Genomic DNA, 12,351 nt, shown 5'->3' with positions numbered 1-12,351 from the left:
AAAAAGGGTAAAAGTGAGTAAACCTTTAGGCTAAGTGAACAAGGGATGATGAAAAGTTAAAGGAAATACCATACAAAATTAGTGGAGGCAAGGTAGGATAGATCTACAAAGGCAAGCAGAGAACTGGGGAGGCGAGTTGCAGAAATAAATGTAGCCATAATGATGGGAGGCATTTAAGGTTTCATTTGCATTTAAGAACATAGAAAAAGTTTTCCCCAGCTCAAATTTATTGGCTTTGCAAATTCAGATTTCAACCACCATTCCAGGAAACAAGCAATCCCAATGGTTACATATTGCAAAGCCATTGTGTATTTTCCACACTTTTCCTTGGGAATATGAACTGGCCTTCCAAGTGTGGCATTTTTATTTTATCTGCACTGTAGTATTAACCGATAATACATGATAATATACTAAATTGTCCAGAGCACTCCCTAAGCTTCTTCAATATTAGGATAAGAAAAGTTACTTAGTACATTTTTATGGATTTTATTGGTTTATTGCAAATGCACATGTTTTGTGGCACGATAATTTCCTACAAAATTTATGTAGAAAAAGTGTCAAAATAGGGTCTTCCAAAAATAACTGCCAATGTTAAATATTTCAGACATAAAACAAGAAAAAACGTCCATCCACTATTGCCCATACCTAGCTATGTTAAGCTGGTAGTCATTACTTTAAAACCTGATCTTAAAATTCATCTGATACACCCCTAAACGTCAACCCAAGGACACCTGCAACAATAATCCAAACTGAGAACATTGCAATCCTCCAGCCTTTAGAAGAGGACGACCAATGATAAAAAGGGTATATGGGTAGACTCACGTCTTGTACCATACGGACCTAGTTGCGGCATCCCAGGCTCGTCACAGGGCCTACTGGGGGTGAGTTCTTTATCAAACATGTGCATGAGGTTAACTCTTGTGATTTTACACTTTTTTTGGTGGAACCCAACCAGCAACAAACACACCTCAGCACCATGGACTAGTGAATCAAAATACTTCTTTCATGAGGAATCAGCTGTCTTAAACTTTTTTCCTTTTTTTTTTTACCACCCATTGTAATCGTACAAGAATTGTATAGTCATATTCATATTTATATCAACTGTGCTTCATTCCCCACCCATATGACAATAAGTATCGTAGTTATTTGCTGCATGGCGTCATCATTGGTGTTGCGTGACAAAGAAAGGGCCATCATATCGGTGACTCCAACCCTTGGCCGTGGGTTTGTCTGTTCTGGTGTGACCTCTTTGTTACCGGACCCGGAGTGAGGACACGCAAGGTTTTCCTTCTTAGGTGGTCAGAGCCGACTTTCTGGTAACCGGGAGCAACAGCGTGTTGGTTATTAAGCCGCTGCTCTGCATTACTTTGCCCCTTTCTTCCGTCTTGGTGGTTTGTGTGCCGCTGGGGTCCCGGGGGGTGGGTGAGACTCCTGCTAGGCGCGTTTAGGGCTTGGGGCGTGGCTCAGCAACAATCCCACCCAACCTTACATTTAAGGCTAGTTTTCAAGGCTGACACTAATCTATGAGACAAGGGACCCACAAGATAGTGTCAAACTTAAAAACTAGACTTCTTAACTTTGGTGGCTTGACTTAAGGGGAGTTGGGTTACGGGTTTACGCAGTGCTTTCAGCAGTTGTGTTCTCCACTGGCTGCTGAGGTGGTGCTGCAGGTGCAGCCTGGCCTTCTTGACCTGCCTGCTGTCCCTCTCCCTGTAAACACATAATGTTCCATTATCATCACAGAATTGTTGTTTGATCAAGAAATAATCTATTTCAAGATCCTTCAGAAAAGTCAGGAAAGTCTGAAAAGTGGTAAGCCTACATTATATGATCTTCCTTTTCCCCTACCCCCACAAGAAATTTCTTCAGTATATCATTCCAATTATGGCAAGTTAAATTTCAAAAAGTTCTTAATCCTAAGGGTAGCAGACAAAAGCAAAACAAAAATACAATGAAGATCACAAAAACAGAGGAGGGAGAGAAGCCAAGGAAGCGTGGTGGTCTTACCACTGCTTCCGTGCTAGCTTCTGGTTGCTCTCCCTCAGACTCAACATTTCCTTCTTTACATTCTTCTGCTGATGCTTCAGGCTGAAAAAAGCACATGCAAAGCCTTATTCTAAGCTAGCCATTTGCAAAGACAGGACAGGAAAATGAGTAATAGGCATACTCATGCCAATAAAAACCCACATGGACTAAAGTGTGTTCCAGCTCCCGCATGCAACCTAGTCTATCCTAGATTAACATTAACACAACAGTTTTTGAAACTGTTACTATTACCTCCTTAATAGGGGGTTAAGCAAACATCTGCTTTCCATTTTAATATAAATTCAAATACTTTGGCAAGCACAGCAACCTCAATATGAAAAACAGGTGCACTAGCTCATATATATATATATATATATATATATATATATATATATATATATATATATATATATATAATATATAAAATCCAACTTGAAGCTTCACCTGATTTGCTCAATCTACCATGCATAGAGAAAATCTCTCAACCTCCTCACTGTAAACAAGACTACTTTATGCAGAATTTCAAAAACAGTGACAGGGCAAAAATGTTACCTGGCTAAAAGTTTCTGCCTAAAATATTTTTTTTATGTGAAAGAATATCAATTTACACTGTTAACACTTTATACTCCAAGACAATAGCAGGCAAATATAAAACACTAGTATGGGGAATTTTAGCATTAATGGAGGGGGTGGAAAAATAGCAATCAAATCATGTGTAACGTGAAATTAAATGAAATAGGGAGGGACAGGTCTCTAGCAAGCAGTATCAACCCTTTTTGCACTTACATAAAGCAATACCAAAATTCCCAGCCATGGCAAACTTTCAGTTAGTGCCATAAAAAGATTTTTGACTTAAGAAAATAATAAATATAAGGTTCTACACCATCCCGAAAGCTGGAACACAACATGAGTGATCAAACTAAAGGCATTGGGATAAAATAAAAGTAGAAGTGTTGAGACAGCATAAACCCTGTTATGGCCAGCCATGCAACCTGGCAGCCCAGCTGTAAGGGAAAGGTTGAAGGATAAACTTGCCTTCTGTCCCTCAGCCGCTACCTGTGTCTGCGTTTCCGATGTCTGTAAGGCAAACATGCAGTATGAGGACATGCCTTAGTCTAAGGGAAGGACTCCAGATATGACATGCTAGTGTTAATATCTACATAGTCTACACAGTGTGTGGGGAAGTGCAGCTACATCTGCCAGGAGAAAGGAGAGATCATATTTCCATCCACAACTGAAATTTTGGCTATTTTCCTATTCCATAAATGCCACAACCTCAACATTTGAGGAATGGTTTATGGAGTGGAAGGAGCGAACTCTTCTTTCGAACTTCCAAAACCTATTAGGAAAGCATATTGGTCCTATGTGCCACTGCTTACCCTGGTCTCTGGAGCACCGCTGAAGCGACCGCCACGGCCACGGCCACGGCCTCCACGGCGGAATCTGCGGCGAGGTACCTCCTCTGGGCCGCCCATCATCTCCTGCTGTGGTCGGGGAGCACTGTAGTAGCGGCGGAAGTATCCACGTGGGGTGCGTCCTCCTCTGCCCCTGCTGCGGCCTCGTCCCCTTCCGCGGCCTCTCATGGGCACAGCTTCTCCCTCCATCATCTCTCCCTCATAGTCAGCATAGCCTGCATCATAGCCCCCGCGTCCAGCACCGCGGCCACGACCACGCCCAAAGAAGCGGCCACGGTAGAACCTGCGAGGCGCACGGCCACGGAATCCACCTCCACGGCCGCGGCCCCTCACCTGTGGTGTGAATTCTCCCCCTCCCTCGACCTCTTCCCCTTCCTCTCCAGGAGCTGCACGACGATAGTAGCGTCGGCGATAGCCTCGGCGTCGGTCTGCTGCGTAGGGCGACCCCTGCAGGGGAACATCACGGTCATGAGCATAAGACGACCCCTGCGGAAGTACACAATGCTACAGAAATCTTGCTCTGACTTAGGATGCTCTCCAAGTAATCTTACGATTGCCTGAACAATTTATAAATTTTATGTTCATGGCTTCTCTTTCTTCCACGGGCTCGCCATTAATATATTCACATCCGTACAAAACAGCATCACATTAAAAGTCGGTTGGAAGCAAATACCTGTGATATCCAGCAGTAGTTGCCATACCTTCAGTAGTTGAGTACCAATGTGCATGCATAGAGGAAACAGCCAAACTCTTACAAGCTGATACAAATCAAAAGGTTTGGCTGGATTGTGAAAGGGTTTATATCAGACAAGACCAAAAAGTGAAACTGCAAAGCATTACTTGGGGTGGGGAAAAAAAAATATATATATATATAATTGAAAACAGGCAATCTAATCTAATGTCGAGAGCAGAGAAGAGACTTTATAAACTGGAAAATATTTATACTTCAGATTAAGCGATAACAGGCGAGCACTGATGCGCATTTGAACTTCTAGTTAATAAGAAGGGAAACTAGGGAGGGTACTAGGAATTCTTTTGAAAAAATGCTAAAGAATGTGAAACATAACATGCAGTAATGAAAGGGACAGCACACAGTAAAAACTGAAATCTTCAAAATCACAAAAGTGCTGAAAATTAATGCATCCCTTTGTTTGATACCATTATGTTCTTTACCCATAATTTATCACTCCATCCTTATCATGCACTACCTAGAAGGGAATAATGCATCAACATGAATCAAAAGCAACACAGCAGTAACAAAATTTAAAACCTAACATCTAAAAGGCCAAAAGGAAAGGGGGACGGAAAAGGAAAATGTGAAAGCTTAAAGATAAAAAGTAATAATTAAGAGCAATAAAGGTTTGCAATGCACACCCATATACTTGGGGGGAAAGCACTCATAACAAAAAAAACTTTGCTCATGCCCACCTTCACAGCCTCTCCACCGGGCCCAGTGACATTGGCAGCCTCGTTGCCCTTCTCGCCAACCACAACATCGAACTCCACCTCCTCTCCGTCGCCCACTGAACGCACGTACTTCCTGGGATTGTTCTTGGTGATGGCTGACTGGTGGACAAACACGTCCTCCTTGGTGTCATGCCGGTTGATGAAGCCGTAGCCACTCTTCACATTAAACCATTTCACAGTGCCGGTTACCTTGGTGGCTGGAAGGAGAAAAGGAATACTATAATACAAATGTAGAGTGGTTAACAGTAGTTTAGAAAATGACAAATCAAAATCTTGTAAATAAAATACCATACATAATTACCTCATTTCAAAAAGAACCATGAAATGAAGTACTTCACATTGGGGTCTGGCTCCCATGGCACAATTAGACCTATGCAGTACAAGTTATTTGACAATGCATAGGCAATGTTAAAGCACTAGATTTACCTCCAGTCCATTTTACACTAACTTGTCAAAATTAATTAATTTGAAAAGTACCTAGTACATTGAAGGCCTAAATCTAGGGTTAAACAAGTCAACTACACTGGTAAAAAAGGCAAAGTTTTACCTAGAAGAAGAAGAAAAAAATTATGTCACAGCTTGTCTGATCTGTTACATCCTTCATATGTTAACTATTATAAAAGGACATCAAATAGCTGACAATCTAAAATTATACCAATATACCATCATAAATAACCAATCACCAATAACAAAACCTCTAATAGATGCTGTACCTTTGTTAACTTTGGGTCAACTTTAACAAGACCTTATCATTTTTAACCATAGAACTGTCCATGAACACCAATCTGTTTACTCTGAGTATCAATTTGTTTTACACGGGACTTTCACACTTGCCCTTTTAAAAGGAAAACAAGTTCAGCTCTAAAACAAAGGAAAACCAAAACAGAGGAAAACAAAATTCAACGAGGTATGCAGAGGTTAAGAAGCAGATTTTACCAAATTGAATGAAAATATGCTGTCTGAAAGTAACGAGCCAACATAAATTGTGCAATTCAGGAAGAACTGCAATTCTAAAAATTACCTGTAACTTTCCCTTCTATACAAATATACTAATTTTCAGGCAACTATGAATGTAGACCATTTTGTATATCCTTTCATTCAAGATTGGAGGATGGATGTTACAAGTTACTTTTAACCCAATGGCGATGGGTCACGGCTGTCGCCGTCATAACAATACGCACGATGTGAGGCGTGCGGCTGTCCGCAGCGGTGCCGCGCCAAAACGCCCTGAGGCAATGATTCGGCTTGATGTACCGAATTCACGCGCTCAGAGTCGGCGCGCTGCCGCCGTTCGCCAGAGCGTAGAGTTTTTTTTTAATTTTCTATACCCGCCGCCATTGGGTTAACAAATGAAGTTTACGCATGCTCAATGTTTACAACAAACACTATCTAACTGTTGAATACCACCATGAATTTTCTCCTGTAGGTACCTTGATCCTGAACAATCTGATGCCATTGCAAATGCAACAAATCTTTAGATGTATTAAAATGAAGGCTCCTGGATAGTAATGTAGCTTATGTAAATGAGCCGAGAACAGGCCATTGGATGTTTACACACTTGCCCAAGTTCATTATAAAAAAATAAAATAAAAACTGTGATTATAATTTTTAAGGTTTATATGTATGCAAAAACACAGGTTAACCATTTTAATCATACCCATTTAATGGCACTAAACCCCTTTATAGGTAAAGGAAAAATTATTAGTTACCCTAGATCAAGATGGTTTTCTTTGTTAATTTTTACAAAACAGCCATTGCCATGAGGTTCAGTCGTATGTAAACAAGTTAATAAAAAATATGACAACTGGGTGGGGTTGGTCATCATCTACACATTCATGGCACCTACAGGAGTGTAGGCAGGTTGCAATTTTCATGGGAAATGCATGAAAAAGGTCTAACACCTTTTAACCCCTTGGTGGCAACGCGCCGACTTTGAGAGCGGGAATTCGGTATATCAAGCCGAATCACTGGCTCATACCACTTTGGTGCGCTGCCGCAGCATACAGCCGCATGCCACATTACGAGTAGTTTGTTTTGACGCCTATAGCCATGACCAATCGGGAAGGGGTTAACTCCTTACGAAGGCCATATACAAGACCTAATTTCAAAATTATTTTAGAGTAGGTATTAGTGTTCAATCATTTTCTGCATAAACAAGGGTTCTCTAATATTTCCAAAGTTCTAAAATCCTTTTCCAAGACAACCTTCATATTGAAATGCTCTTTATAACAGCAACAATATTTCAAATCAATTTTTTTTTAGGTAATGCCTATTAGAACAAAGCCAAACCAAACTATTTATACTTTACACACAATTACCTTTGTAATAGGAAGACTTGATGAAAAGTCTAGTGTAAATGTACACAAAACTTTCAATTTAAAAGAAAAAAAATCAACATTTCATCAAAAATCATAGATTTTTATTTCTTCCAATATTGGTATAAAAGGGTTCTTAGGGCATTTAGAACTTCATATCTGTGCACAATATCACTCAAATGCCATATGCAAGAATGCAACAAGCAAAAATTAAAACTAAACTCAATGGCAATCAATGGCAACGTGCTAACTGAACGCAGGAGTTTGGTACATCAAGCCGAATCACTGGCTCTTAGTGCTTAGGCGTGCTGCCGTGGCGTACAGCTTCACGCCACAAATCGAGCGTTTTGTTTTGACACCTATTGGCGTGACCCGTCATAAAGGGGATAAGCCCTTGGTACTCCCAAGACAATCTGAGGTGGGCTCTTGGTATTTTCCCCTCTGTTGTGCAAGTACACCATAGGCTAACTCCAAAGCACCCTTCCCTACCTTGCCAGGGGCAGTGCCCCAAGTCTCTTATTTTTTCTCAATTTCATAAATCAATTATTATCAACCATTTCATTTTATACTGCATTGTTGCCCTTTCATTATGAAATTGATATTTGTAAGCTACATGGCAGCAATTTTGGACAATTGGCAATATTGGGACACGTTCCCCTTCTTTGTGAAAACATGATAAATACATTCGAGGAAAAAGAAACAGTATATATATACATATATACACACACACACACAAATCAGTCGCTAATATCAACATTATAATGTAATTAGAGAATACATGTATTGAATGTGGCAAAGTAGGGATCAAATAAATGGCCATAAACGTATACAATTCTACTTCAATACTTACAATTCTGCTCTATACAAGTCTTTCAAAAATTCTTTGCTTCTTAACCCCTACCCGATGGGTCACGTCTCTGGACGTCATAAACCTCTTGAAATGTGGTGTGTGGCTGTACGCCACAGCAGCGCGCCAAAGCGCTCTGAGGCGGGGATTCGGCTTGATGTACAGAAGTCCCACGCTCAAAGTCAGCACGTTGCTATTGATCGCCAGAGCGTAGTTTTTTTTAGTTTTCTACACCCGTCATCAAGGGGTTAATTACCAATCAAATTGGTAATCAGTTTAAGATCAGATTTTTAAAAATTATTATTTTACAGAGGGGGGGGGGGGGGGCAGATTCAGTGGCTATGCAGGATAACGCAGCCAAGAACTGATCTAGTGTTCCATCACACCAAGTCACCAACTCAAACACGTGAACTTCATCCGAAACGATCACACTATCAGAGATGAAAATCAAAAACCTTCCTAAGCTGGCATCTTTGCCTCTAGACCCCCTACCGATAACCATTGCTGCTTTTCCTAACCGGTGTATACTTTAATCTTGTAAACACTGGAAGGAACTTCAAAAATTGGGAATACAAACAAACAATTATTTAAGTGCACACTGTTGGTTTCTATTTCCATGCAATTATGCCACAATCAACATATACTTTGACAAGAGATTAGGACCCAAACTGTTTCTCCCGCACAAGGGGAGGTAATGACCTACAGAATCCAAGTCGATATTCTGACTTCTACCCATATTTTACAAGGAACTTCGAAAAGGTAACAATTTACTAGGGAAAAAAAATCAAAGCAGCACAAATGCACTCATATCTCCAAGGTTTTACCTACCCACCTTGATCTCCATGACACGATCATGTGCGCAAAAACTTGGCCGACGGCTGAGGTGATGGGAATATGCTACCAATGCCTAAAACCGATAACTGGGTCAAGACTATTTTGTAGATAACACTGTTCCAAATGAATGTAGTACTCGTACCCATTACAATAAAAGCACAACTACAATGTCGGTTTTATTAGCTGGGAAGGGCATGATAAGTATCATGGAAATTACAAAGTAAATGCAGATGATTAAAGTATATCGAGTAATGCAATGCACACTTACAGTAATTAAGATGCTTTGCTCCCTAAACCCTTTTCCAGGGTAGGCTGCCCCCTATCCCCTTCCTCTTGAATACAACCCTTCTCAGTGGTAGGAATTAAGATCACTAACCTCCACTCGTTATTGTCATTTCATACATGAAGGGCAAAGCAGTTTTTCCCAGCGCCTTTTAATCAGGAAAGTCATGACAAAACCAATTTCAACAAATTTCCCTCGAGTCCAGCTTCTATCACGTGATTATCTATAACGGATCTTATTAGCTTGATATAGTTAGTTCCCCACAGCTAAGTTGAGCTAAGTAAAATTTGCCATTGGGTTATTTAATTTCCCTAAAATTTAGCTGGAATATTGTCCTGTCCTCAATTTCCTGAATAGCATCCATCGGAAATTTTTAGTCTCATCTTCTGTACCACCCTGGCAAAGAAAATGCTCAGAACATTACATTCGATTGGACTGCAGGGCTTGATTCTTCCACTTCGGTGTTAGACGTCAGTTCCAATACCAGAAACCTGTCCAAGCTGATCCTGCCACAATACATACAATAGAGGTTTGTTGGTATAAATCAAGGTTTCACGAAATACTCAACAGCCGTCAATGGACAGTGTCAATGAATTTCAAACTCAAATTCTCATCACAAACAAGAGAAAGTTCCACATGGACTTATTAACGAGTCAAAACAATAAGGAAGTCTAGTTTTAAAGCCAATTTTACAATAATTATCAAGATTCAGCAAGCAAAATTTAAGAAAGACTGCCACCCTGATAGCGAAATTTTCAAAAATACCCTGAGAATACTTTGCCGAGGTCTACATACTATGGGCATTCCATCACGGTGCGAAAAAACACTTCCTTATAGATTCCGGCAAAGTCAACGCCTCCATGGCTATCTAACCTCGTAAACTTACATCACAGAGACCAATGCAAACCGCTGAGAATTATTCTATTGGACAGGATGAGGCGGGAAGCTTTCCAATAGGTTTAATGTGAATTTGGTCAGAAGACGGTCAACACCAGGAAGTAACGACACGGATATTTCCAAACACCCCTAATACTGCTCCCGATTCATCTTAAAATTAGATAAACAATACCCTAGATTATTGGGACCAAGATTTCTCCATCAAAATGCCATTTTACTGTGCTAATGATTGTGCCAATTATTCTAAACCTGTATAAAACCAACTCACCCTTAATTATTTTATTTGAAGAACTCCGTCTAAAAATTCCTTACCTTCTCACGTGCATAAATTCACTTACTCTCCTAGTCAGGAATCAGAATCCATTTCTCACACATGATAAAGTTACATGAAGAAATGACAAATTTTCCACACACAAGTACACGGTAAAAATACACAAAAAAAACGATTTGCGGCAAGTCACTCTTAACTTCCTTGCAAAAAAACATTTCGTCTTTTCCAATTTCCGCGTGTAAGGGGATTGGCACACAGTCCCGACAGTGAAATAAATGCAGACAAGCCCGAGGCCCAAGAACCCAACGTCGTCCCAGAGTCGCCAGAAAACACCACGTGCTCAACACGCCATGACTCTCCCTCTCTCCCGCCGGTCGCGCTCACTTATTCTCTCATTTCTCTCCTTCCCTCCCACTTACCAAGGACTTCTTTCGCTTTAGCAGGTGCCTTGGGTTGTTCTTCAGGCTTGGCTTGTGTCTCCGGGTCCGCCATGGTGGTACAGATGGAAAATGGGTGGTTCTTTGGGTGAATCCCCCGTCCCTGATGTTTTCCTACACTCGGCTCTTGCTCTTCCAGCCAGCACGGCACGAGGGGGCTGCTAAGACACCTCAGGCGCGCGCTGATTGGTCCGTCTCTGCCCACACGCCTTGTCTCCTCGCTTTCGATTGGCTCGCGCGGAGTTCTTTCCCTAAGCGGAGTTCTTATTGGCCGAGGTCGAAGCCTGTACTGAGTTCGCTTTGGCTTTTGAGAGATTCGGATTTTCTCAAATTTTTCGATTGAGGAAATTATCGTTCTTGGTAGTGTTCAAAGGATAGTGTAATGCGTGAATGTGAGAAGCAATACTATCCGCGGGTTTGTTTGTTTAATGATACGAGGGAGGCCATTTTGCTTTTGGGTACATATAAAGATCGTATTTCTTTCGTTTTTTCTTCCACACCCTGATCCGAACACATAAATTATATGGAATTCTGAGCATAGGTATATGTAGAGTATATGTATTGTTTTCACCTGTTTGAAGGTGTTTTGTGAATTTATTATCGTTGAGTTCAAACCACGCACACACGTAGAAAAATAACATTATCAAATTATGCTTTCGTAGTCTCACATAATACCTTGGTTTCAATTACATCATTTTTATCCCATAATATTGTTACTATAAGAAATGTTTACATGAGAGTAACACTGAACGGGTACAGAGTGAGAGGGTTTCCCAGCTAATATCGATTTTAAGTATATGGACTCCAGATGTACGACAAATTGGCATGGGGGCGAATGCTAACCCTATTTAAGTATCTGGGATGCTCCATCAATTGCGTGAAGGATGTTAATCACGAAATAGTTGTATTCTTTGCATTAAAAGCTGCACGAATCAGGTAGTTTTCAATAAAAAGAAAGGTGTAGAGTTCTGGCAGTCAGCCTGCACAGCAGCCTTACATGTGCTAAGCGGTGGGCTACTGCGCCGCCGTGCGTTTGATTTTGACCTTTACTTCTCTCTACCTTAAGGCTCAAGTTGCGAAATTTTGATACAAGCTTCATATACCGTTTAAGTTCTCTGGGTCGCATTTTGATCCTTTTGAACTTGGTGAATAAGGCTGATGTCTCTTCCGCTCAGGCAGAGCTGTCGTACCTTACGCAGTCTGGCCGGATGTACAGCGTCGATATAATGTATAGGGTAATGAAGAGGATAATATACCGGTTTTCCTCCTTAAAGATATTCACTTGGTAAATACTCTAAGGAAATGTAAGAAAAATAAAATGAGAGAGCAAAGAAAAGAGAGAGCAAGACCAAGTCGGAGGAGAAATAAAGCTCTCTGCTGCAGTAATGCAAAAAAAAAAAAAAAACCTTTGCGAGAATTTCTCAAGAAGCGTTCTGTAAATCATTGCTAAAAGCCCTGAAAGCCGTCGCCCAAAGCCCCTGAAGCCATGTCAGGGAAGGGCAATCATATCAAAGGTAAGATGACATGCTGGAATGGTGACGCGATCAAGACACTGCATCT

At 40.9% G+C, this 12,351-nt stretch overlaps 1 protein-coding gene across 5 annotated transcripts; it reads right to left on the bottom strand.

Moving 5' to 3' along the window:
- Positions 1 to 470: 470 nt before the first annotated feature.
- On the bottom strand, positions 471 to 10,949 carry LOC125042943 (Y-box factor homolog). 5 transcript variants are annotated; one of them, XM_047638762.1, is made up of 6 exons: positions 10,774 to 10,949; positions 4,869 to 5,104; positions 3,405 to 3,887; positions 3,061 to 3,102; positions 2,008 to 2,088; positions 471 to 1,710 (listed from the first exon to the last, which is right to left on the bottom strand). In XM_047638762.1, exons 1-6 carry the CDS (start codon positions 10,844 to 10,846, stop codon positions 1,615 to 1,617), a joined length of 1,011 nt encoding a protein of 336 aa, XP_047494718.1. In that variant the 5' UTR covers positions 10,847 to 10,949; the 3' UTR covers positions 471 to 1,614. The 5 variants fall into 5 exon arrangements, with proteins under 5 accessions (XP_047494718.1, XP_047494719.1, XP_047494721.1 ...); XM_047638763.1 differs by lacking the exon at positions 3,061 to 3,102 and having other exon boundaries at positions 3,405 to 3,926; XM_047638765.1 differs by lacking the exon at positions 3,061 to 3,102.
- Positions 10,950 to 12,351: the final 1,402 nt, after the last annotated feature.

This window comes from Penaeus chinensis, chromosome 33 (assembly GCF_019202785.1).
Source record: "Penaeus chinensis breed Huanghai No. 1 chromosome 33, ASM1920278v2, whole genome shotgun sequence".
In the NCBI taxonomy this organism is placed as follows: domain Eukaryota; kingdom Metazoa; phylum Arthropoda; class Malacostraca; order Decapoda; family Penaeidae; genus Penaeus; species Penaeus chinensis.
This window is presented reverse-complemented; position numbering and strand designations above follow the sequence as displayed.